This window comes from Propithecus coquereli, unplaced genomic scaffold (genome assembly GCF_000956105.1).
Source record: "Propithecus coquereli isolate 6110/MARCELLA unplaced genomic scaffold, Pcoq_1.0 Scaffold13, whole genome shotgun sequence".
Taxonomy (NCBI): Eukaryota; Metazoa; Chordata; class Mammalia; order Primates; family Indriidae; genus Propithecus; species Propithecus coquereli.
In genome coordinates, this window is record NW_012137191.1 from 5,731,935 (window position 1) to 5,759,597 (window position 27,663).

Here is a 27,663-nt window from a genome sequence, read left to right on the forward strand (position 1 = left end):
CCAAAGGTTTGTTATCAACTCTACAACTGTGTGATTTTTTTTAAGTTACCTATCTCTCCATAGTCAGAACAACCCACTGTCAGAACGATCAAACTGCTGTGCTGGAATATGCTCTCACTGAAGACTAAAACTGTCACTCTACTTAATATTACATTTGCCAACCGCCCTTCCAATTTAGCTGAGATGTCATTTTATAACAAAGTTCGATCTTTCAGATAACAAATCGTGAATATTAGAGCCCTTGATCTCTCTTTTCTATTAAGTAACTTAAAGACATCTAATCACTCAAATATGCTCTTCCCAGATTGCTGGCGTTTACAGTAGTTACAAATCCTTCCAAATGTCTTGAGACCAAGAACAACTCTTACCCTTAAAACTAAGAAGGAGGTCTGTTTTACAAGTGAAAAAATGGAGGCAAGGAGCAAAAAAAACCTCAAGGTCACTATATACAAACTCGGAAGAACCGAAGATTGGCATCAAAGTTGGTTTTATATTATGTACTTTATCTCTTTCTACCAGACCCAATATAGCTGGCTGGCATTTGACAAACAAAATGCTACCTCTGTATTTCTCTGCCCTTGGCATATTTCTGATTTTCTATTATAGACGCTTTCATTAGGATGTTGTAGTTCAGCCTGGCTTTAGATTAGAAATGGAATTAACTTGTACAGGTATGGTATACTTGTGAAGGCCTGAGAAGAATAATAGCTGAGAATCATTTATTCACTTAACCTCTGTTTATGGAACTTGTCTGCTACATGCCAGGCATCATTCTAGGTGCAAACCCCCAAAATCCCCAACTTCTACAGGAGAAGAAAGACCACAAACTGTTCAACAAATAGGCATACATGTCAGGTAACGCTAAGTGCTATGCAGATGAATATTACAAGTGGAGGGAGGGGTGATATTTTAGGTTAGAGGGGTTGAAGGCCTCTCTGTGGAGGTGACAGTAGAGCAGAGACCAGGATAGAGCCAGGGAACCAAGCCCTGTGAAATTTTGGGCTTCCTTTCTCAGCTGCCCTGCTAGTGTGATATTCAAGCATTGAATATTCCACCTGGCTGAAACAAAAGGATGCTGGTTGGGGGCCTCGCACTCCATACTGCATAAATTCACCCTTGACAATAACAATGCCTTTCAGACCAGACTAAAGTCTGTTTCATTCAGGTTGAACTTTAGTAGGAAGCTTTTAACTGTCTCCAAACTGCTTCATCACTTAAAACAGTTACAGTAGGCAATAAAGCTGACAGTACCTGTCGAAAATGTTAAAAAACTGTATTTACAAGGTAACTGCCTTAGAGGAAGCACACTTACAATGGCTGACATTTAATAATGATAGTGTTGCTATGGTTTTGTAGTTGGGAATATTTGGTGGCCTTAACTAATGTGTAGCTCTCACATAAAAGCTACTCTAAAAAGGGTCTTCCTGGTTTAATGCATTCACCTGCTGATGCTTCCTTTAGCATAATGATATGATAGTTTAGGGTTTGATTTAAATCAATAATTGATTGCACATGTCTCCTGTAGATACTGTTAGTTGAAGTCTTCCCTAAGGAAGCCCAACAGAATGAAGTAGGAAATGTGACCTAGGTATTCATGCTTAATTTTACAGATCCACAGAGGAAAGTGGTAACCTTTGAAGTCTTCCCACAAATTCCTAAGTCCTAAGGCCAGAAGAGTTTTATATTAGAACTTTTTGGGAATCATCTTCAAAACTGGAATCCATTTGGCCAATAGAAAGTCTATTTGAATTACAAATCGTGTTGTCTGAATCACTGTTGCCAAACTAGTCTACCAGCAGAGCCACAGCTTTTTTGTCTCTGCCACTTTAAAAAAGTAACTTAAAAAACCCACTTTTTCTCAGCTGCCTTGTCTTGCAGCAGAGACAACAGAATCTGGCCAGAGTTATTTACTTGACTGATCTATTTATGGCAACTTGTTTGTATATTTTAAAGCCACAGTTACAATGAATGAGCTATTGTTCAGTTGTAAACTGTAGAAACATATAGGTTGCAAATCGCTCCCAAGGAATCCTGATGGCACAGGATTATTTTCTAGCTTGAAAAAAAGGGGGGGTAGGACGCCAAAGGAACTGAAAAACACCTAAAATTGCTTTTACTGACATTTTATAGACTGAGGAAGCTCTTAAATATTGTATTTTTCCTCCCTTGGCATTCTATTAATATCACCTTGTGATAAGGAAGCTACTGTAGAAACTAAAATCTGTAGTTCAGACCTCTACTGATTATTACTAATCTATCGTTTCTTTGTGGGCTTGTTTTGAGGTCCTGTTTTTGCTTGTCTTGGTCCTTTCTGTAGACAACTGAAACCAAGCTGCACTTTCTCTCAGTGTACCTACAAATAGCTTAGAAACAAGATTAGCCTTCAGTATAGGGCACCTTCTTGTGTTTGAATAATGCTATTCACTTAACCTATTTGTAAAAAAAAAAAAAAAAAAAAAACTCTTCCTAGTGTACTTGAGTTAAGTACATCGCGTGACCTGGCTCCTTTTCTTTTGCTGTTATTTGCTGATAAAAATAAATCTCCTGCTCTATGCTGTAGGAATCACTCCGAAAAGCAAGGAAAGTCCTAAGAGAAGAATTCATATGTTAATGAGCCCTTCCAAGTGAGAACTCGGTTAAATGTGCCATTTGCTGACATCATTGTTATGGGCAGAGTACAGATGATTTCTGTAAGAGGTGGGCTTTCAAATTCTCCCAGCGCTTTGTGGCCCGCGCGTGCACCTGCTGGAGGGGAAGTTTACATAAGCGTCCTAGGGCACTTGCATCTTAGCGGCCTCACACGCTGGGCTCCTGGGAATGCAACGGGCGGACGCAGGTGGGTGCTCCATCCGCGAGGCCGGCCAAGTGGGTGGGTAACTTTTCGAGGAACAGTGCTCGCGGGACCTCGTGGAGCCCTGCCAGCGCCACGGTCAGCAGTGACAGTTCCTGGAAAGCGGGCGGCGGCGGGATCCGGCTGGGCAGGCGCCTCCGGCGGACGCGAGCGGAGATCGGAGCCGGGCTGGGATCACGGTCCGGGCGGCCGGCCCGCCGCGCTCGGCGGAGGGTGGGCTCGACAGGAAGCGAAATGGTTGCTTTTTTTACTGCGGGCTCTGATTACTTTTGAAGATCGCCGGCCCCAGGCGGGCTCCGAGCGCGGAGCAGAGACGGGTTTTTCTCGCCGCAGAGGAGGATCCTGGAGAGACGCAGAGCAGGGGCGTGGGGAATGCGGCGGCCTGGACGAGGCGCCTCAAACCCGGGGGAGCGGAGTCGCCACGCCGGCGAGGACAGGGGGTCTCTGCGGAGCTGGGCCCCCCACGGCGGGTTAGGGAGCTGCCGCGGGTGAGAATCGCGGCGTTGCCCCGAAAGGGGGCAGACCCGGCCCGGCCCTGGGGAAAGTGCGTCACGGCGGGGCGGGGCGGGGGCGACTCGGGGGCACGGCGCGCCGCGATTTAGAGGGGGCTCCGCGCCCGCTGCCTCGCCCCTCGGCCCCCACCCTGCCGAGGTCTCGCCAGGAAATGGGTGGGCGAGGGTGACCCGGAGGGCACCAGCCCCGTCTTCCTTGGGGAACCAGCCTACGCCCGCGCGGGCCGCCAGCCTCGGGCAGCCGCAGAGCGGGGGCGGCGAGCGCGTGCCCTGGGCTCCGCGGCGGGAGGACTGCAGGCCGCGCTCGGCCCCGCAACCCGCGGCCGCGGGTGCAGAGCCGCCGTCTGGGTCCCGGGGCTTGACGGCAGCCGGCGGCAGGGACGGAACCCTGGAGGGCTGCGGGCGTCCGCGTCGGTGCGCGTCTGCGGGAGGAACTTCTCGGAAGCCGTGGGATAGACGTGGGGACCCGCGGGCACTCGGTGCCGCCGGCCAGCGCAGGGCTAGCGCTCTGCCGTGCAGGGGACGCTGCGCTGAGAGGCTTTCTTCTGGAGGTGGGTAAGGGGAATTTGAAGGCGGCTTTCCTGTTCTCGGGGACAAGGGGGACTGCTCTCCGGAGGCTTCGCGGCGGCGCCGAGGAGGGGTTCGTTCTCTGCAGCTGGGTCTTGAGTTGGCCTCTGGCTCCCCGAAGCCGGGAGGCGGACGAGGGGCAGGGACCGAGTGCGGCCTGGGGCGCCCCCTCGCGGCCCTAGCCGCCGCCGCACGGAGGCAGGGCTTGCGGGCGCAGGGGGCGCTGACGCCCTCTCTGGGGCGTCCCTCCAGCTGCTGCGGGACGGGCTGACCCAGAGGAGCCCCAACAGCCTTGAGTCGCGGCCCTATCGAGAATGCGCCCGCTGAACGTCCCCGAAGTAGGGTGACATTCTTTCCCTCCTGCTGTCCTCCGGCCCCATTGTTAAAAGCTCGGGCTTTCACATTAATCTGTATAAACCAGGCTATGTGTGGAATTTGTTTTTACATCTCGAGTCTTGTGACTTCTCAAACACTTTCTTGAAGTGTTTTCTCTGGAAACTTGTTTCAAATGAGTGCTGTAAGTTTCACAAAGAGGAGTGTTGTTCAGGAGCCAACAGGTGACGGGGTGAAACCTGAGTCTGTGTGTACATTGGAGTCAAGTCTGGCTGCCGTTTCCTTGGGCCACCGTTGAAAATAGAAATTCAAAAAATCAATAGGAGACTGACGGGAACACGATTTTGAGAAAATATCTGCCCCCCCCCCCGCCCCCGTTGTTGAAAATAATGACCTCATTAGAACAGCGCCCTGTGTGGCGCACCTCATACCAAAAGTGTGCATCGTCGCCCTGGTAAAGGACCGTGCTTTGTCATCATGTTTCCTCCTTTTGTTAAACAGTCTGCCTTACTGCCGTGGACTGTATTTGTGCATGAAATTAGAATGCTTTGAAAGAGTTCCACGTTTCCTCTTGGAAAAGTGTATAGTTTCTTGGCCATTGGGTGGTACATGGTAGCCCACTCAGCTGTCTGAAAACGTACAAGTGGGATGGAGGTTTACCTGGAAAATGCCAAAGGGCATATGGCGCAATGCCACTGATTGCTGGTACGAAGTACCTTTAGTAAAGGAATGTTTCATAAGCAATGTCTTCTGATAGATAACTTCATTATACTCTTATTTTTCAAATAAGTGAAATTGAATTGGGCTCTGTTGGCAATGAGTTTATCTTTAGCAGACAATAGGCACATTGAATGCTCTTTAGGTATGTGAAAACCTTAATGAGATCACAGTTCAGTGTCTGTTTACTATGAAATTCAGATCTTGATTGTAATAGTTTTGATACCTCTGGTTTTATTTAAGGACATCATAAATTAGGAAATGTGTATATCCATAGGGTTGTATCTTTTTCTTTTGAAAAGAATGGAGGTGTTGCATGTTTCTGTGCTCCAAATTAGCCTGTAGTTAAATTCACCTGGGTATTTAGCCTGGAAGACATGGAGTAGCTTCTGAATGGGGAACCTGTGATCTGCATCTTCTATGCACTAAGTAAGGCCTTATTAACAAGCAGCTTAACAAAGAAGTTGTTAAACAGATTGTGGCCAACAGGATGGCACTTAACAGCAGGGGACACCTAGGAAATGTTAATCCAGCTGACTTCGCAAATCAGTATCTGTTCTGGTTTTTGGTGATCAAAGGATTTCTTTTTTTTTTTTTTATTTCAGCAAATTATGGGTGTACATACGTTTAGGTACGTGTGATCAAAGGATTTCTAACTGCCCTGGGCATGTTCACACAAGAAATACTTTTTCATAGGGAGGATCCTACAATGCCATGGTAGTCTTCGCATAGGAACTAGAGTAGAATTTCATTGGGAAAAGTATTTGTAATTAGGGATATGACCTTAGACTTCATACTCATTGGCAGACACTGAAAATTATTCTGTTTTCTATTTGCACAATTTTGATTCGATTTGGTGACTTGGTCTGAGAAAATTATGAATAATAGAAATCATACCAGAACTGATATACGGTTATAACCTCAATATGTGTCGGATTGAACTCATTCTCCTGAACTCCTTCAAATTCTCACTCCCTTCTGAGTTGCCTGATGGTATGTATGTATTGGTATGTCATCTTTCAATCACCTTTGACAGTTTCCCCCTTTCCTATTAGTTCCTTTTACTTTCCTCCCCAAGCCACCATGTTTAGGCTTTCATAGGGACTAATTGGCCCCTCCCAGGCTCCTGTTCTCTTTCCTGAACATCACTGTCATATTAATCATCTTTAAGACCAGAACTATCTCGTGGTATTCTCCACTCACGTGCCTTTTGTGGTTTCCCATTGCCTATAGTGTTAAGTCCAAAGTCTTCTGCCTGCCATGTATAATTCTTGAAAATATGATTCGGATACCATTGCCATCTACTCTTGCTTCTTTGGAAGAATGTGTCTTCTAGCAAAAATGTCCACTCTTCACTGTCTCTGGACCTTCATATACTGTGCTGACTCATTAAGCTCTTTAAATAGTAATGGCCCATTTATGTATATGTCAAGATCAACCAAAATAATAATCCCTAGCTATCCTGGATGTGGCATACAGCCCAGTAGGAAATAAAATTATCTCAAATAATCAAAATAGCATAACAAAATAATAAAGCTGCTTTTTAGTTTAAATAACACCTCCACATACTGTATGCTATGTTATTTTACCAGCGATTACTGTGCTTATAGGAGGAATGCTTAAACCCTCATCTATGGTGTAATTATTCTATATACTTTTAGACTAATTTTTTCAAAGGGTAGTTGCCTAATTTACAGAATATTGGAAGCAACAAATTTAAAAAGGTTTGGAGGTTGGTGGTTGTGGGCACAAAGGAAAGATAATAAGAGAAGTAGCAGGAATCAAACATCATGAGAGCAGGGAGAAAAAACCTACAAAAAGTTTGCCAGTTATCATAAATGTATAGGTCAGGGGCCATCCAGTTCAGCAGTGGTATCCGAATCATATTTTCAAGAAATTATACATGGCAGGCAGAAGGCTTTGGACGTAACGCTATAGGCAAGCAGAAACCACAAAAGACACATGAGTGGGGGGTGCCACGAGATACAAGGTGGCCCTAAACCACCCTCATATTCCAGTTGAGGAACTAGGTTCCCAACTCTCACACAGCTGGATGGCAGGATTAAAACTTCTGTTTCTGGAATCCTGAAGCCAGTGTTTGTTCTACTGTGCTCCAAATGAAAACAAACGATCAGCCAAAGGTTAAATCACATATAACTTAAACACATACCACCATTAAAGAAAGCAAGGAGATATATGGTGGAATTTGAAAACATTCTTATCAAAGTGACTACATTTTTTTTTTTAAAGTTCTGGCTTTTAATGGAATAAATGTCAGTTGTCTTCTTTTCGATATGCTCCAGAATCATTCAGTAATGACCTTTAAATACAAGAATGAATCAATGAATGAATGAATCTAGGAAGTGAATTTCATGAGGAACCCCTCATTATATCACTGTGTTGGATGAATGAAGCTGTACTGTAATTTGGGGAACAAAGCATATACTAAGTGTTCATAACTGTCGCTCTACCTAAGGCAACTGGAAAGACCCTGCCATGGACCATTACACGTGCTGTGTGTGTGCCATGTGTGCAGTGTTGGAGGTTTTATGTGGGGACTGGTTAGAAGATGCCTCCAAGGCAGCTGTAAATGATGGTCAATAATTTGGCAAAATTGTTTGCCCTTCAGGAAGCTAGAGCCCTCCTGAATTCAAAATGATGATGAAATCCAGGTATCAACATCCAGTCTTCATTTGTTATTAACATGTTGTTCTGATTCCATATATCTCTGGTCAGCTTGAAGCGAATTTGTCTAGTCAGAGTGGAAGTAACAATGCCAATTGGTATATTGCAATCGTAACTTTGTATTTTTATAATTCTTCTCTGATTTAAAACTCTTTTGCATCCTTAGACCATCATTGGAAGGAAAATAGTTGCTGTTTTTAAAGAATCAGATCCCAGGATGTTTTGTGAGGTGTCAAAAGTATGAAGTCAGCACTGAGTTTACTGAATGCTGGGAGCACCAGATTCCATTCCCTAAGTATTGCTCCTATCGCTGGGGTCAGATGTCCTCTTGACAATTATACGATGATTGAGAAGTCATACATCTGCTAGCTGTTTGTCTTTGAGTCTTTTTAAATGATGTAGCTATTTAGCTATTTTAAAGGAAGAGGGGAGAGAAGGACAAAGGAAGGAAATGGAACTGTTCCATTTTCTAATGCATGGAATGCCCCCATGACAATGCTTCTAAGAAAAAGGTCGCCCAGCTCTCTCTACCCAACCTTGGGCTTCTTTCTCACCTCCCTTGTGTCTATGCCCTTTTTTTCTGTTTGTCATTTATTTCTCTACTTGACTCTGATAGTTGGCTTTTAGTCTTCAAAATAGTGTCTGCAAAGAACTCATAGCCTGCTTGAATTAAATTCAAATACTTGTTCTCTGTACTTGACCTCAGTGCCATCTTTGAAGATGTTGTTAGCTATAAAAAGATTTTGCTTCCTCTGCACATTTCCTTAATGCTCAGACTCTACTTCGAACCTGAACAAACCCATCCCTGAAAACTATTTTACTTTCTTTTCTTCTGCATTATTAGACTTATTTACCTTGAGAATTGTAAAGAGACATTGGAGAAGTGGGACTCCTACTGATTCATTTCCAGACCTAGTCCAGGATTGGTTAATACATAATTGTCATTCATTATTATTAAGTTTATGACAGCATTTCAAGACCAAGACAATAAACCTGCCTTAGAATAATCACAGAATACTGATGATTTGAACTATTTTGACTTTTTATTCTATTTATCTCCAGCATCTAACATAATGCCTTGCATGTTGTTTTTAAATAAATGGTTTTTTTTTAAAAGGATACCAAGTTTAATTTAACTATGGTTAGGTAAGAGAATGTAAAAAATACACACTGTCAAGATGGATCCCACAAAAGAGAACAAATATGTATGTGTGTGTGTGTGAGAGAGAGAAGGATGATGACGATAGAGCAAATGGAGCAAAATGTAAACAATTGATGAATCTGGGTAAAGGATATATGAGTTCCTTTTACTATTCTTGCAACTTTTCTAAAGCTTAAAATTACATCGAAATAAAAAATATACCAAAAAAAAAATGTGCAGGGCACAGGACAGAGCAACTGTTCATCTAAGGGTGGTTCTGTAAAAGGAAAAAAGGCATAACAAAATCTTAGTCTCTATCACAACCCCAGCTTTGAATAATACTTCTATTTCCATTATAATTCAGCCTATTTTGTAAACCTGATTTCTGCCCCGTTTCACATGATCAACCTTAAAAAGAAAACACCTGAAAATGAAGCTTTAATAGCATTTTTCTATTAAATCTGATTCATCTATGCTCATATGCTTGGCCTAAAAGATGGTATTTTAGCAGACCACATACAACCACATTTAGATGTCATCAGGAAGATCCTCCATCATGACTCCGCATAAGCAATGCCCAGCCTCCCTCTCGGTTTTGGGCTGTCAAAGTAAATACCATATAGTAATGCAAATGCCTAAGGAAGGGTATTTGTGAGATTGCACTTTTACTTACAATTTTCATTGTAATGTTTTACAAGCACAAGAACCATGTTCAGCAGCCACTGCTTTCATCTGACTGATGACTTAAGAACAGACTCTCAGGATCTGCTGGCAGATCTTAAAACACACACAAAAAAAATCCAAATTCAAGTTTTCCTGTTAACAGGTAACGAAAAAGCATTAATAGCTAGTGGTGATGTAATGACTCTTACCACAGCCTGGTCCAAGTGGAAGTCATGATATATTACTTGTTTCTTGGATATGTGTTTTTTTGGTCAGCTCTGAGAACTTGCTAATAAATGTAATGTTTTGTCTTTTTTTTTTTTTTTAATCTCCTAGATGTTCTCCAGGATCTCCTAAATGTTCTCCAGGAGTGTTTTGTCATTTTTTTTTTTTTTTTTTTTGAGACAGAGGCTCACTTTGTTGCCAGGGTGAGACTGCAGTGGTTTTGAAATCCTTGTCTGTTAGCTCCAGCGTCTGGTCCTGCCTCAGCCTCCCAAGTAGCTGGGACTACAGGCATGCACCACCATGCCCGGCTAATTTTTTTTCTATATATTTTTTAGTTGTCCGATTAATTTCTTTCCATTTTTAGTAGCGACGGGGTCTCGCTCTTGCTCAGGCTGGTTTCGAACTCCTGAGCTCAAACAATCTGCCAGCCTTGGCCTCCCAGAGTGCTAGGATTACAGGCGTGAGCCACCGCGCCCGCCCTGTGTTTTGTCATTTTTAAGTAATTATTCTGTGCTATAAAGGAAAAAGAAAGGCTTTCTGCAGCAAATAAACTGTGAACCCGCAGCTCATGGGGCCAGTGAATTTTTGCAATCCTTTCTGACTGTACGTTCTCCCTAAAATCCCTTCTGTGGGTAAAGTGTCTGTCTTCTATCCAGTTGTGTCATTTTGTGTGTCTGTAGTGCTGCATGGCTGGTTCACCAAAGACAAGGGAATACGCTCAGTTAGTTCCCACCCCCACAAGGCAGTGGGGGTTGTAAGTTTATGATCACAGATAGTCTTGAGGCCACTGCTTGTTAACTTATTGACCTTGGACAACTGACCTGGAGGCAAATGGCTCAGAGGCTCAGTTGCCTTATCTGTTAAGTCAGGTACCACCTACACTGGGTTGCTGCATATGGTGATTAAATGCCATTGAGTAATGGTACCAGGCTAGGCACAAAGGAGTTAGCTGTCTGCTGACAAATGAAACAGAAAGCCATGCCTGTGATGAAAATGATTTTGTCACGTTCCTTCAGTTGCCCTCTTTACATCATCCACGAATGACAGTGAGTCCTCAGTGTAGGTTGTTGAAAAGCCGGAATGAAAACTGTGAGAGCCGTAGATTTGAAGTGTGGCCAGCACCTCCAGCTGATTGGGAGGGATGGTGGCATTTAGTGCTAACGTTGATTTACCTTGATTAGGATAGTCATTTACTGTACATTTTTCACAACAGTTAATCAAGGAGTATGGCTGTAAAAGTAATTCATATCTTTGGCAATCAATCTTTGTGCAAACTTGGAAAATCCATGTGTTGTCTTAATTTGTAGTGTTTTCTCTTGTTTGATAATACAGTGACATTTAATTTTTAGGTTCTGTTTATTAAATAATATTTACATTCTCTGTAAGTCTGCAGAGCAGATACCTTAAGTGTCTCTCTCCTCAGACAGATGTGGCCAGGGACAAATGCTCATGTTTCATGATTCAGGTGGAATTGCATTGAAGGCAGCTGTTCTCCTGGTGGGGTTTTTTTGAGTTACTTATTAAATTCTTAGCCTCTAGTTCTCTTCCTTTGACATGTGGGAGTTGCTTCTTCAAAACAAAAGGGAAAGACTAGATCCAAGAAATTTTCCGACTTTCATTAACACATCCTTTTTATTGAGGAGTAAGAGGAATTCGCCTCTGTTTAGAAGGCCTTTCCTAAGACATGAATGAATTGCACCTGTGTGAAATGATGACTTGTTTAAAAGGTCATAACCTCCCAATGGTAGTGTAGGAAATGAGGTCATCTTTACTTTTTGTTCAGGGTGAACGAAAGTTAAATTTATTAGTTGGAATAATATCTACTGTGTGGCATTGCTCCTACTGCTAGTAAAGACTGCAGCCATGGGGTGCTTGGCCTTCATTTGTGAGCTGTCACAACTTTAATTTTTTTAATGTCCTTTGATTTAGAAAAGAAAAACCATATGTTTTAATAGGTAACATTTTCTAACGCTGTAAGTACTGAGAGTTGCATTGAAATAGTTGCTGAAAAATAACTTAGTTTCAGGCTGAAAGTGTTTAGGTTTTCACTGCCTTTCTCACTTGTTTATGCAAATGAGAACTTTTTTTTTTTTTTTTTTTGGCGCATCCTTCCTGAGATGGAAGAACATGTATTAAGGCAGAAGAATTTTTGGAAGCCTGACGCATCAGTGTGTAACTAGACTCTGGCTTTTAGACCTTGGGCAAGTCACTTAACTTCCCTGAGCCTTGTTTTCTCAAAAATGATTGGGTTACGATAATTCCAATTTTAGAAAGAGGCAGAAAAAACTCCATCTGGTTTTGAAGTTCTGTTATCTTCCCCCCCTCCCCTTAGTTTCTTGATAAGGGATGATTTTTAAGAACAGTAAGATACTTACCAAGTACATAGATGGTGATAACAAAGTTCCTGGGTTGTAGGGCAAGGTATGCTGTCCTTACACCTTTGTAGTCCTTCATTCGAGGAGGCTTTTCTTTCAGAGAAGGATGTATTTACATCTTACTTTGCATTTCACACATGGTAGGTACTGCATAACTTTTCAGTGAATGCCAGTTTATAACACAATTAAACATCAGTAGTCAGCAAGCTGAATTTTATTTTAACCTAGTGCTGTGTTCAGTTATGGTTTGTTGAAGGAACTTATTGATGAATGTCTGGCTGACTTTAGCCCTCAGTAAGGGCTTGAGGATTTAAAGTGCTGTATAAGGATTTAACTGTGTTATTTCTATTCACCGTGTGAACTAAGTTTAGTGTCTTACAAAGCGTGATTAGAAACCTGAAACCTAAGCAGTTCGGCTCAGTGGGCCTACTCTCAGCAGGGAGCACTGCCTCCGTTGGAAAAATTGCTTAGGAAATGTGGGGACCCGAGTGGGGTCTCCAGCCATTTTTCATGGGGCATAGTAGTGAGCAAGGCAGGTGGCCCACTCCCTAACACTTCTTTCTGCAACTCACAGGACTTCACAGGAATTTCATTTGTGGGCAAGTCAGAAAGTCAACAAAGCAACTTTCTTGAGAACTTTTCTAATGAATTGTGTGTAAAGAGGCACCTTTTAAAGGTGACTAGAAATAAATTAGCTTTGGTGGCATTTTCTGAACTACTGAGCCGGTCTATTTCTGAATTGTATCGCCCTAGATTTTAGGTTTCAGTGGCTTGTGGGGCAGGGGGTGCGACACTGGTAATTTGATTGCTTTCTCTGGGCCCAGCTATGTGTAAACAGTATTCAGTAAACGTTCTTGGGGGGGGTAACAGAAATGCATTCAGGTTTTTAATTTCTTCATTTTTTTTGTACAGTGTCCACAGCAGCCATTGTTTGATGCCCTGTGACTGAAAAGCAAAGCTTTCAACTTTATTATTATGCCTTTGGAGATGGAGCCCAAAATGAGCAAATTGGCCTTTGGGTGTCAGAGAAGTTCCACGTCAGACGACGACTCTGGCTGTGCCTTGGAGGAGTACGCCTGGGTGCCCCCAGGCCTCAGGCCGGAGCAGGTGGGAGCCTGATCCTCCTAGGTTTTCTATTTGTGTGTTTTAAATGTGTGAAACGTCGCTGCGGTGCTGGCACACTGCCCTCCTTAGTCCTCACTTCCCTTTGTATAGCTCTGAATATTTGCTCTTCAAGGGCATATTTAGTTTCTCAATGAACATTTCCAATCTCTTAGTACTCATAGATGAAGAAGCCCCATAATGATGGCATTTTTGCTCTAATGAATGAAACCCAGAGTACTACATACACGTGCACTGCCTGTGCGGATTTCCGATGAGTCCCCCTAGAGTGAGAGGAATTACCTTTTAAAAACTTCATTGACAACAGAAAGGTAATGAAAGGAAAGAGGAAAGCTTCCATTCTAGTTCTCAACAATGCTTTTGCTTTGAAAGAGAGACACAGAACTCTCAGAAACCATTTGAAGTGTTATTGCTTTGATAAGTTTGTATGTAAGAGTCTGTCACCACACAGTGAGGATTGGAAAAAAAGAGTTAATTTTGTGTTTTGTTTATGTTGTTATTTTAAGGAAGATGAGAACATTCTGTGTGCCTATTTTTATTTTTCCAATATCCTTATAATGATGAACTTGTTGAAGATATTATTATAAGGGCAAAGGCTTCATTTGAAATAAAAGATGACTGCTGGGTGTATGGTTGCTTCTCAGTTACGGCTCTGTCTCCTGTAGGGTGGGAACTCCTTTGAGAACAGGGTACCTTTATTCATCCACAGCCTAGCACCGTACTTAGCGCACGGACAGCTGGTATTCAGTAAGCGTTTCTGAACTGTAAAATGCTTCTAGAATTGATACAATAGAGAGAGGGTGGAGTGCCATCCAGAGCTAGGAAAGCAATATTTTGACAAACTACTTACTAGATAGAACCCCTTCCTACATCTTAGGGCAGTTAGGTTTTGTAATTTACTAAGCTATTGAAGTAGGCCCCAAATTCCTAATGCCTGTCTTTTTTTCTTGAATCACTTTCATTCCTTCTTAGCACTGCATTATCCTTTCCAGTACTCGTTAAGGAATGTTCCTTTAAATACAACATAGAAACAAAAATTAAGTTCTAACAAGGTGAATAAAATACAGCTCAATATGGCTCCTCTGTTTTCCTTGGGGAAACAGGCTCCAGGTATTCTGAAAATTGTACCCAGAGAAGCAAAGAAAGCTGATGTTTGAGAGGAACTGATAAGGGAGAGCTTACAAAGTTTAATGACAAAACTTGTGTCTTTGTAATATGTAAAATTCAGAGAGCAAATGAAATGTATTTGTGGAGTAGCTGGTTCTTGGACAGTGTCACCCAGCCCGTGTGGTCATTTGCAGGACTCTGATCTCTTGGCTGACCCTCGGAAGATTGGTGAAGAATAGTAACGTTAAATGTGCATATTTTATGGTGCATAATTTATGATGCCCCTAATGGTCACTGCAAATTACATTCCTGAAGAGCATTTTAGCAGCTGGATGCTAGTTGTCTGAAGGTGCTGCAGTTCTGCAAGTTGGCTCAGCTGGTCTTCTCATTAGCTACAAGAAGCCAAACCCTGTACCTAGGGAAAAGTAACTGTTAAAGATCGAGTAAGCTAAGATGCTCTGTGTGCTGATGCCATTCTCTCTCTTCAGATCCAGCTCTATTTTGCTTGCTTACCGGAGGAAAAGGTTCCTTATGTTAACAGCCCTGGAGAGAAACATCGGATTAAACAGCTTTTGTACCAGTTGCCACCGCATGATAATGAGGTAAAATATCAGGAAAAAGGCTTAATTAGAAAAAAGAAAATATACAGGATAAGCATGGAGATGCCTCTCATAAACCCCAGCTCCTCACTAGCTAGGGCTCTCTTTTGCCTTTCTTCAGTTAAAATTTGGCCAGAGAATACAGCTTTCCATTCTTTAGGAGAAAAGAGAAAAGGGTGTCAGTGCAATAAACTTAACACAAGTTGGTTTTTATAGTGTTTGCAGCCACCCACCAATTTCCAGCAGCCCATAGATTCCTGAGATTTCCCTGCCCCTGCACCCAGAGTGAGTGCTTTATGGTAGTCGAGGCCTGGAGTTGAGTTGAGTTGAGTGCCTCTAGAATGGAGAGTGAAAGTGGCCATTAACAAGTTTAAACCTTTTGTAGAAAGGTTAATGGCATACTTGTTTTAAATGTCTCTGCTGATAAGGGTTTACATTAAACATTTCATGTTAAAGAAATAAAATAGAATAAGGCTATTTTTTCAAACTGCATTTCTGTTTTTCTAGAGAGGCCGCAAGATTTAGGTATGGTACCATTTTAAAATTGGGGATGCATGAGGCAGGCTAGCTAAACTTGCTGTTTTGTTTCCTGAAACTCTAACTCTGGAAGTAAAAAATTGGTGAGGAATATTGTGCACTCAAGTGTAGAGCTTCTGTTGTCTCTTCTGTGAAGGTGCGGTATTGCCAGTCTTTGAGTGAAGAGGAGAAAAAAGAATTACAAGTGTTCAGTGCTCAACGGAAGAAAGAAGCACTTGGAAGAGGAACAATTAAACTTTTGTCCAGAGCAGTAATGCATGCCGTGTGTGAGCAGGTAGCCCTGTCTAGGATGTGGAGCTTGCGGGTGTGATACAGGTCGAGTGGGGAGGAGGGACAGGTGACAGGGATAGCACAGGTGTAGGCCCTGAAAGCCTCCAAAGAATAAGAGAAAGAAAGACAGCCTAGCTTTTTCTTAAACAGCAATTCATATCTATAACTGGCTACACTGCCGTGTATGGCAGCAGGAGTCAGTCTGCCCCTGTGCAAACTCCGGGTGAAATCCTGCCTTTCATAGGATCCTGGCATTGGAGGAAGTTGCCAGGATATACCTCACATTCAAAAGATGCAGAAACATAATGAGGACATTCAGCTCCTTACCGGCTTTTCTCAGAGTAGGAAATGTATCCAGCAGGAGGCTGGCTCAGGAAAACCAGTCTTCCTGTGAATGCGATCACACTGTCCTTAGAAGGAGGCTAAGGCAGGCTAGTGTCACAGTATATTTGAGGCATGTGCGTTTACAGTGGCGAGTCACCGGTAATACAGTATTAAGGAGCTGTTTAATCAGAGGAGACAAAAATAAAAGCTTTCCTGATTAAATCTGGGGTTTATCTTAAGGTGGGAAAAGCCGAGAATCCTATCATCAAGAAAGGACCCTTTCCCATTCAAACTCGTTTCTCTGTAGTGCGGGCTGAAGATAAACGGAGGTGAAGTTGCGGTGTTCGCCTCCCGCGCGGGCCCTGGCGTGTGCTGGCACCCATCCTGTTTTGTCTGCTTCACGTGCAACGAGCTGCTGGTCGACCTCATCTATTTTTATCAGGATGGAAAAATTCACTGTGGCAGGCACCATGCGGAACTGCTCAAACCACGGTGCTCGGCATGTGACGAGGTAAAAAAAAAATTCATTCCTGCACACTGGAAAAAATAAGCGTAGAGTAAGCCAATGTTCCACTGTCCACATCTAAGCAAAATATAAATATCTCCTGGATTTTGTTCTGTATGCATATTTTTACATTGATTCAATAGAATAATATGTAGCTAAGAAAGAGAGGGCAACAGATATCTGTGATGGGTTGTGAGAAAAAAACATTGCAGAAGAGTATGTACCAGATGATCTTATTTTTGTTAAATAAAGGGGGAAAAACCCAATATAACTTACTTATTTGTTTATCCTCAGAAAAGTGTGCAAAGACAAATACTAAGTTAATAGTGGTTGCCCTGGGGACATGGGGAGAGGGATGGTGGTGTGAAAGGAAATTTTTTTCCTTAAGCTTTTTATTTTAAAGTAATTTTAGATTTACAAGGCGTTGCAGTGCTATTATAGAGAGATCCTCTATATCCTTCTCTCAGCTTCCCCTGATGCTAACATCTTACATTACCGTGGTATATGTACCAAAACTAAGAAATTAACATTGGTATAATACCATTAATTTAACTATAGATTTTATTTAGATTTTCCCAGTTCTACTAAATTCCAAGACCTAATCCAAGGTACCTTTTGTATTTACTTGTTGTATCTTCTTAGTCTCCTTCAGTCTGTGACACTAAACTTTTAGTTTTTACTTTTATACATTTACTTATTTTATAAGTTTTTTCAATGATTTGTTATTTGAACATTATTTTGAAACCAAAAAAATAAAAATTTTAAAAGTCCTTCATATGGAGATGGCCATCAGGTCAAACGAAGCATTATCTATCACAAGTGCTATTCACACTATTTCAGCATCTGTATAGCTGTCACTATGTTGACCCCACAGACCTAAATTTTTGAGTTTTCTATTAAAACACTAAATTATTTCAGTGTTAATATGTTCTTTGCCAGATTATGCCAACAAAGTGTTATTGGGGAGCAAAAATAAGACCAAATGAATTACCTCCAATGTAGAAGTTTGTTTTGTTCTTTAAAGTTTAAGCAAGTGTTGTCTCATTTCTCTTTTTCAACACTGTCAATTTATGCTCTTGTTTTATGGCTAAATTGACTTAGATTTAAGCTTGTGGCTATAAGAAACAAGGTAGCTATCTGAATTTTTAAGGAGCCAGTGTGTGTGCATTGCCCAGAAAACATGCAGTTACTTGGCCTTTAAAGTAGTTTGCAGTGATCTTCGTTCCTTCTATGGTTTCGTGTTTCTTTTTAAAGATAATTTTTGCTGATGAGTGCACAGAAGCCGAGGGTCGCCACTGGCACATGAAACACTTCTGCTGCCTTGAGTGTGAAACGGTCCTAGGAGGACAGAGGTATATCATGAAGGATGGTCGCCCATTCTGCTGTGGCTGTTTTGAGTCTCTCTATGCAGAGTACTGTGAAACCTGTGGGGAACACATTGGTAAGTCCACAGACAGCCTGTCTGCCCTGTCACATAGCCGTTAGTCAGGCTGTGATTATCCAGTCTTCTTTTTTCTTATTTTTTTAAATTGAGGTATAATTTACATACAGTGAAATGTACAGATCTTAAATGTTTCAGTTGATGAGTTTTAACAAGCGAATTATGTCTATTCTTGTTATTTGCAGTAGCTGTGTTCTGTAAAGTTGCTGTGAACACTGAATACTGGATTAGCGAATACTGAACATTGCTCCTAGGGGACATACAGGGTTAGGTTCCTGTGAGCCGCTGGTCACAACATTTTCATCAACCCATTGATACATAACCTTGTCTTGTGTGTTTCGGTTTAAAGCCACCTTATTGCATATATATTGTAGATGTATTAACATTGAAGTCATGGCCAAATCATAACTCAAGATTAGGAGCTTATGTGATACATGTATTTTCTCCATAAGGTATATCACAACCTACTTCAGGAACACTAGATAGCACTTTGGCATTACATTTGGGGGCCATTTTAAGCAGCAAAATCACCTACAAAAAGCACAAAAATGCAAAAAACATGGCACTGAACATACTAGGAATAGGACACTTGTTTGCAGTCTGAGAACTGAAACAAAAGGCAGAGCATTGCTCTGACCTCAGCTGGGAAGGTACAAGTTGGTCAATTCAAATTTTCACCACTCTGCATATCTGCAAAAGTGAAAGTGTTGCAAGTATCGCTTTTGACATTACAAATTTTAGTGAGTAGCAAATTCACAAATACAGAATCCACGAATAAGGAGAATTAAATGTACCTGCATAACCCATACCCCTCTCAAGATACAGACATTTCCGTCACCCCTGAGAGTTCCCTCATGCCCACAGACTTTATTTTTTTCCCCATTTCTTCCTTCGTTTTAGACATTAAGCTATAAGCTGTTATTCTGTCCTTTTTCAAAACAGGTGTTGACCATGCACAGATGACCTATGATGGGCAGCACTGGCATGCCACGGAGGCATGCTTTTCTTGTGCCCAGTGTAAAGCCTCTTTGTTGGGATGCCCATTCCTTCCCAAACAAGGTCAGATTTATTGCTCAAAAACGTGCAGCCTCGGTGAAGATGTCCATGCCTCTGATTCTTCCGACTCTGCATTTCAGTCAGCTCGATCAAGAGACTCCAGGAGGAGTGTCCGAATGGGCAAAAGCAGTCGGTCAGCGGATCAGTGTAGACAGTCTCTCCTCTTGTCCCCTGCTCTGAACTACAAGTTTCCTGGCCTTTCAGGCAATGCTGATGACACCCTTTCTCGAAAATTGGATGATCTGAGTCTCACCAGGCAAGGAGCAGGTTTTGTCAATGAAGAATTTTGGAAAGGCAGAGTAGAGCATGAAACCCCAGAAGACCCTGAAGAATGGGCCGAGCATGAAGATTATATGACACAGCTCCTCCTCAAGTTTGGTGATAAAAGCCTCTTTCAGCAGCAGCCCAGCGAGATGGATATCCGAGCCAATGAGCATTGGATATCCAATAACATGGTTAAAAATAAGACCGAGTTAAAGCAAAATAACCAGAGCCTTGCAAGTAAAAAATACCAATCTGATATGTATTGGGCACAGTCGCAAGATGGACTGGGCGATTCTGCTTATGGCAGCCACCCAGGCCCTGCAAGCAGTAGAAGGCTCCAGGAATTGGATCTGGACCATGGGGCTTCGGGATATAATCATGATCAGACACAGTGGTATGAAGATTCCCTGGAGTGTTTGTCAGACTTGAAACCAGAGCAAAGTGTTCGGGATTCTATGGATTCTTTGGCTTTGTCTAATATCACAGGTACGTAATTTAGGGATTATGGGGTATTTGAAAAAGGAGCCACTGAAAAATTCATTCAAAATATTACAATTCACCAATAGGGTTTATGTTAATTAAAACTGTGGACTACCAGGCACAGTGGCTCAAGCCTGTAAACCCAGTACTTTGGAAAGTCGAGGCGGGAGGATTGCTTGAGGCCAGGAATTTGAGACCAGCCTGAGCAGTATGGCAAGACCCCATCTCTACAGAAAAATAAATTAGCTGGGCATGGTGGCATGCACCTGTGATCCCAGCTATTTGGGAAGCTGAGAATCCATTGAGCCCAGGAGTTCGAGGCTGCAGTGAGCTGTGATCACACCACTGCACTCCAGCCTGGGTGACAAAGCGAGACCCTATCTCTAAAAAAAATAAATAAATAAAACCATGGACTAAGGGAATGAAGGCATCATTTAAATGCCAAATGCTATAGCAAAACAAACGTGTATATACAGGTGAGTGCATATGTGTAAAATGTATTTTCAATACAGTCTTTTAAGATACATATTATAGCTGTTCTAAAGAGGAGGAAATTGATTTAATTGGATAAGAGAGTTTGCAACTGGATTGTGGCCAAAAGATATTGTACTCTTTGGATTGTGCTATATGAATTTTAAGATATTAAAATTGGCCTGCACACTTTATAGGCTCATAACATATTTTTAAGTTTTTCTAAATTGCCCTGTGGCAATAAATAGCTCAAGAATAGTTGAACATTTTTTTACTCAGATTACAAAATATAACTTTGTTTTCAAAGCACATTCATATCAATTATCCGTAATTTATCCTTAAAGTGGCCCTGAGCTATATAGAGTGGATGATACTGTTGCATTTTACAAATGAGAAAACTTGAATTACCAAGAGGCCAAATGATTGGGCCTAGAACCCAGCACATTATGGAACTCGTATCTGTGACAAGTCTTTGGATACAGAGATGTTGCTGTTGCATGACTAGTTTTGTAGTCAAACTAATGGCATCCAATCCTTTCATAAAGGTTATGTTTCTGTAACATAGGTAGGAATGGCTTTAGTGGCTGCCCACTGACAGGAATGACCTTTGCCAGGCACTGCAGTGACGAGGATAAGACAAGAGCTACCCTCCTGGCTTCTGCAGACTTGTCCCAGATAAGGCCTACCGTAAAGGGGAGTTGAGGAAGAATGGGGGGGGGGTGGTGAGACTAAGTAAGCACCTGTCTGCCAGGCTCTTGCTAGGTGTTTTTTTTTTTTTTTTTTGAGACAGAGTCTCACTTTGTTGGCCGGGCTAGAGTGCCGTGGTGTCAGCCTAGCTCACAGCAACCTCAAACTCCTGGGCTCAAGCAATCCTACTGCCTCAGCCTCCCGAGTAGCTGGGACTACAGGCATGTGCCACCATGCCCGGCTAATTTTTTCTATGTATTTTTAGCTATCCAATTAATTTCTTCCTATTTTTGGTAGAGACGGGGTCTGGCTCTTGCTCAGAGCTGGTCTCGAACTCCTGAGCTCAAACAATCCGCCCGCCTGGGCCTCCCAGAGAGCTAGGATTACAGACGTGAGCCACCGCGCCCGGCCCTGGGTGTTTTTAATTTAATATCAAAAATAGACATAATTTTACAAATTTAAGTATCAATAGGGCTGACATTTTTTGACAATAATGGGCTGAAAAACAGGCTCCCTATAAAAAGTAGGAAGTTACCCTATTGTCACAGTCTGTTGGGCTATATTTATGTATCTAACTTACCTGGGCCCTATTATAACAAGGGAGATCAATATCAACTTTGAGAAAAGTTTTAATAGAAAATTAATCTTGAAGGCAGAGAAGACTGGATGAACATCTAAGTCAGGGGATGGGCAAACCTCTTCTATACGGGGCTACATAGCATTTTTTAGGCCATACAGTCTCTGCGGCAACTACTCAGCTCTGCAATTGTAGAAAGTAACCACAGACAATAAGTAAACAAATAGGTGTGGCTGTGTTACAATAAAACTTTATACATAAACAGGCTGTTAGACTAGTGGTCAGCAAACCATAGCCTCAGTAAAAGATGAGGAAGATGGGTACGGCGTGGTGGCTCACACACAAAATCTCAGCACTTTGGGAGGCTGAGGCAGAAGGATCAGTTGAGGCCAGGAATTCGAGACCAGCCTGGGCAATATAGCAAGATGCCATCTCTACAAAAAAATAAATTAGCCAGGCATGATGGCATGCACCTATCTACTAGGGAGGCTGAGGCAGGAGGATCCCTTGAACAGAGAAGTTAGGTTTGAGACTGCAGTGAGCTATGATCACACCACTGCACTCCAGCCTGGGTGACAGAGTATGACCCTGTCTCTCAAAAAAAAGAAAAAAAAAATGCCCATGATGGTGGCCATGTGGGTGCCAAAGGGATTGATTTGAGAGATGTTCATTTGAAGCAATTTGGCTTTAATGGCTTGAGAAGCAGAAGCTTCTAGATCTTATGTTAATAAACTAAGGAAGAGGCTTCTATGAAGAGCTATTACATTTTTGCTGCTCATGCCATGTGCTGTAATTAATCTTTGACTCCAAAATAGGTGGGCTCATAAGAAAGGCTGTGCCCCTTGTTATCAATTAACAAAACTTATACCTCTTCTCAATTGATATATATACATATACATACATACGTACATACATGTTGGTTTTCCCTAGGGGGTTTTAATCAAATATTGAAATTGGAAATTTTCTTAGAAATGTTTCCTTTCAGTAGCTTGTTTGTAATAATTGTCAAAATATTAGGATTATTGAGATGCATATCTTGTGGCTTCTCTCCTAGGGGCTTCAGTGGATGGAGAAAGCAAGCCGAGGCCATCATTATATTCTCTGCAAAACTTTGAGGAGATGGAGGCAGAAGATTGTGAGAAAATGAGCAATATGGGAACCTTGAACTCTTCCATGCTGCACAGGAGTGCAGAGTCCTTAAAGAGTCTGAGTTCAGAGTTGTGTCCAGAAAAAATCATGCCTGAAGAGAAACCAGTACATCTGCCAGTGCTCAGAAGGTCCAAGTCTCAATCCAGACCACAGCAGGTCAAGTTTTCAGATGACGTCATTGACAATGGGAACTACGACATCGAAATCCGGCAGCCTCCAATGAGTGAAAGGACTCGGAGACGGGTCTACCATTTTGAGGAGAGAGGATCCAGGTCTCATCACCATCGCCGCAGGAGAAGTAGAAAGTCCCGCTCTGACAATGCCCTGAATCTAGTTACAGAAAGAAAGTACTCTCCCAAGGACAGACTGCGACTTTACACCCCCGATAACTATGAGAAATTTATACAGAATAAAAGTGCCCGGGAGATCCAAGCATACATCCAAAATGCTGATCTCTACGGACAGTACGCCCATGCCACTTCCGACTACGCGCTGCAGAACCTGGGCATGAATAGGTATCTGGGGCTCTATGGTGAGGATGATGACTCCTGGTGTTCCTCCTCCTCCTCCTCTTCCGACTCAGAAGAAGAAGGGTATTTTCTTGGACAACCAATCCCTCAACCCCGGCCACAGAGATACACCTACTATACGGATGACCTTTCTAGTCCAACTTCTGCACTCTCCGCCCCTCAGTTTGGTCAGAGGACAACTAAATCCAAGAAGAAAAAGGGACACAAGGGCAAAAACTGTATTATTTCTTAACCAAGTAGCTACGGAGATCATTTGTTTAAAACTTAGCCATTAACCATCTGAAGCATATCTTTTTTCTTCCATAGAAAAGTTGCTAAAATAGTTTAAAGTGCTTTCCTTGCCCATGTAAATGAGAACCCAACTGCTGTTTACAGTGTCGGATGAACATTTGAAAGGTGTGATTTCTCCAGTTGACCTCCTCGGATGGTACAGGTGGACGTGACATCTTGTGCCTGTTGGGTGCATTACAGTTTTATGTAGCTGCTTTGGTCTCCAGTCCTCAAGGGAATACTCAAGATACTGTCTCAAGGTGATTGGATGGGGGTGTTGATTTTACAAGATGGAGAACTCCAGCCGCCTTCGTAAAGCAATAGTGTTAGTCATTTATTTAAGTCAGGTTGGCTCAGGTCCTGATTGGTCTGTCTTGGTGTGAGGCACGCACATCATGGTGACCTAGCTAACACTGTGCATCTTAGTGTACAAGGCCAACTTGTCCCGTTTCAACCCTCCTTAGCCAGGTAAACATCGTATTTTATTAACTCCAGCTACAGATTGAAAAAAAACATTGCTATTTATAATGTAGTATTTCATAGACTTAAGTGTATTCCTAATTTAACGGTGCAAATATTAATGTATATACTGTACAGTTCAGATTTTAAAGCTGATATTTTTATATCCCTGAATTGTAAGACGTTTGTTACACTGCAGTGCTAGATTTGTTAGGGAACCAGAAACAGCATTTATGAATGAAATGATTGCTTGTATTTTAGTCAGGGTTAATAAGTTTAGACGGTCAAATTTATATTGCCTAGTGATGGAAAGTTCGATTTTTTTGATTTTTCAATATTAAAAAGGCTCTGTATGCATGGTGGGGCTATGTAAATACTCTTTAAAACTATGGCCCTATTAATCTTACGAGTGTTATTTATGGGTCAAGCAATGTAACCTGTATAAATGTAAAAACAAACAAAAAACCCCATACATACCCCTGGAATATACGGTAAAAACAAGTAGAAGCTGTTTGGGTGAATGTTTTTCCCCCCCCTCTGGGGGGAGGGGTGCCTTTCTCATTCTTAGCAAAGGTGATGATTGTCTCATGGGAAGAGACCATAACTACAAGGATCTGCTTTTTGTGGCAGAGGACTTTGTAGATTTATTGTTTAAAGAAAGGTTATTCCTTTTTATCCCTCCCTTCCAGCTAATCTGTTGGCTTTTAACAGCAATTTTGAAAACTGGGTCTTCTGGTTATGTTTTTCTTTTAAAATCTTTAAATGAGAGGATGCTGTGCCACCGAGTACTTCAAGTTAATAGGAGGTTCTAGTTCAAGGGGAAATTATGTTGGATTTAAACTATTGAGCAGATATTCTGATATGTGCCATTCTTGCATATGCATCTCAGTCGTCACTAAAGGTCCTAGTGGCTTCTGGGACCTTTAGAGAGGTATTTAATAAACGCTTAATAAATAACAGCAAACTTCCTTTCTGAATACAAATCTTTGCAAACATCCAAATAACTTCCATTTTGCACCTCTGTTCAGGCATGACTTGTTTTGCAGTCCTTCTGAGAGGTTAGGAGACCTCCACTTGACTCCTGCGTGTCCACATGCCCCCACTAGTGGTGGGAAATAGGACTCTAGGCACAGAGGCATATTTTTCTGTACCTCCTGGAGGCCTTGGGGAAGACAGACATGAATCCCATAGGTACGAGTGAGTGGGCTGAAGCGCCTCCCATGCCCACCCCTGGATAGGGCAAGGCTTTGTACCTGGGTGAGGCAGACTCCCTTTAGAAGAGCACTAATGGTGGGAGAGCTCTTTACTCAGTAACTGTGTCTTCATTCCCTGTTCTGGTGCATTTGAAGAACGGATCAGCAATGAAAAGTAAGTGCATGCACACGGGTAAAGAAATTCACCCAGTGCTCGCTTCGGCAGCACATATACTAAAATTGGAACGATACAGAGAAGATTAGCATGGCCCCTGCGCAAGGATGACACGCAAATTCGTGAAGCGTTCCATATTTTTTGGCAAGAAAGCATAAGAGATTATTATAAAAGTAATAAAGGTTCTTTTTGACGTGTTGAAAAAAAAAAAAAAAAAAAAAAGAAATTCACCCAGGGCAAGACAGTGAAGCGTCTCCTTTCCATTCTTCATCCCCAGGCCCCCTTCCCAGAAGTAATCAGATGTTCCAAGCACATTCATACAAATGTCTCTTTTAAAAGTGGTAGTGAACTATACACACAGTGACTTACTGTACTTTACATGTAGACACTCCATGAGTGCATACAGGTCTACCTCATTCTTCCAATGGCTGCTTCATATCCCACTTTATCTATTTAGCCAGTCCCTTAATGATCGATTTGACTTTCCTCATACATACCTGATCCTACACTGTCACATGTGCACATGAATTGGGAGCAGTGTAATTAGTGGGACAAACGTTATATATTTAAGACTTTGATGGATATTGCCAATTTTCCTCTCAGAAATTCTGCATGATTGACATTTACATAATGTATGAGTAGCTTGTTCCATCACAACCTCTCAATACATGAGCAGGTATCTTGATTTTGAAGAAATGCTCTGGGCATCCTTTTAGAAAAGACTTGCAATATGCTGTTTATAAAGAATGGATAACAAATAATACACTGGTGATACTTACCCCGGAGAAATGCAGGTTTAAGCCGAAGGCACTGCTCCTCCGTAGTTTTCAAGTATGTTTTCAAGGTTAAATGTATTGCCAAAGGCTTAAGGAAATGCAGAACTATTTAGTCACAATAATAACATAACTTTCAAGCTTAAAAGTTAATCCCAATTAGTGGCAATTAACAGAAGTCTATCAATAAAGGGAGAAAGGGAAGCACTGCCTTGCAGTTCTATAAAAAATTAGGCAAGAAAATAAAGCTTTACTTGCTAAAAGGTCTTAAAAGATCTAGTTAATAAGAGTGCAAAGTATCTGGTCAGTTACTAAACTCCAAAATTTCGTTCCCAAATAAGCATCAAATGTTAGAACACTGCATCTGATCTCAACATGGGTGAAGCAGAACCTTAACGGTTATATTTTCCTCACTTCAGAGTAGTCACTGGAGAACATTTGGCAGAAGGCCCATGGAAGGACACTGGCAAAAAGTTGACAGGAACTCCTTTCAGCTGTCAAAGAAAATGATTCATTTTGTATGTACATTGGCTGCTCTCCACACTCTTTCTAGTTCCTGAGTTATCAAAAGTACCAAAAGAGAAAGATACCATTTGCTGTCTAACCCTCTCACTTTAGATACAAGTCATGGCCTTATAAAAAGGACTGTAAAATTGAAATGGGTACCCAAGACGGCTAGATCTGCACGTACGGCATGTGTTCCTGCCCAGCTTGGTCTTCGGGAGATGGGACCCAGAACTTTAAATCATGCTGGATATTGGTGTGGACCTATTTCAGGAGTGCCTGGAAGACTTTAGAACAATTATTATAAACAACACAGCGTAGGCACGCTTTGGTTTCTTGAGCTGCTCTTTTCTAACAGACTCAACTACTGCCATGGAAAGAACCAGTGTTGCTAGACCACTGGATTTTTCAAGATAGGACAGGAATCTGAACTTTTGTTGAAATTGCCCCAGCTTTTAAATGCTAGCAATTCAAACATTTCTGAAAAAGTATTGAATAACAAACATGAGCCAGCCATCAGCCAGTCTCCAACCCCTGGGTTATATAGTTTCAAAAGTCTGAAGCTGATTCCCCTATCTTTTAGAGTTACCTAGGGGATGCACAGCTAATTACTGTTTATAGAAATAGAAGTGACCTTTTTCGGATGCACAAAGAGGAAAAATTATTGGTATAAAAAAGTTCCACTAAAAGCCTCATTATCAATTCAATGCTAATAATACAATTATGATAAAATCCATTTTAATTAGTCAAATGAGAAAATTGCTAATTGCCTGGTTAGATTCTGTAATCATTCACTGGAATGGTCTAAAAACACAAGGTATGTTCCTGTACAGTCACATGGGTTTTCTGTAAAACTCTCAAATATATTAGAAAAATTTCCAGGTAAACTGGGCCAAAGAGAAGTGAACAGGAAGAACTGAATGTTCACCTCCAAGCTCACATTTTACCAAGGTCATAGAATCATCAACTTTACTGGGGGAATAAAGTTTAACATACTGACTGCCACACTAGAAAATTTTTTCCTTGGAGCCATGTTGTTTTATTATGAAAATAGAATAAAAGCTTTGAAAACAAAATGATCCTTTCTAATTTAATGAAAAA

The 27,663-nt window shown here is 41.8% G+C and overlaps 1 protein-coding gene across 3 annotated transcripts in view; it reads left to right on the forward strand.

Annotated features, from left to right (window-relative positions):
* Window positions 1-24,896, forward strand: part of PRICKLE1 (prickle homolog 1 (Drosophila)) — a 105,920-nt gene extending 81,024 nt beyond the window's left edge. Inside the window, exons 1-8 of one of the 3 annotated variants that reach the window (XM_012638461.1) lie at window positions 3,117-3,339; window positions 12,991-13,176; window positions 14,787-14,900; window positions 15,571-15,708; window positions 16,336-16,539; window positions 17,788-17,974; window positions 18,917-19,780; window positions 22,564-24,896. In XM_012638461.1, coding sequence (XP_012493915.1) covers window positions 13,045-13,176; window positions 14,787-14,900; window positions 15,571-15,708; window positions 16,336-16,539; window positions 17,788-17,974; window positions 18,917-19,780; window positions 22,564-23,420 — 2,496 coding nt within the window. In that variant the 5' untranslated portion in view covers window positions 3,117-3,339; window positions 12,991-13,044 and the 3' untranslated portion in view covers window positions 23,421-24,896. Of the gene's footprint in view, window positions 1-3,116; window positions 3,340-12,990; window positions 13,177-14,786; window positions 14,901-15,570; window positions 15,709-16,335; window positions 16,540-17,787; window positions 17,975-18,916; window positions 19,781-22,563 lie in introns of those variants that run through there. The other 2 variants (XM_012638460.1, XM_012638459.1) reach the window with 2 other exon arrangements.
* Window positions 24,897-27,663: the final 2,767 nt, after the last annotated feature.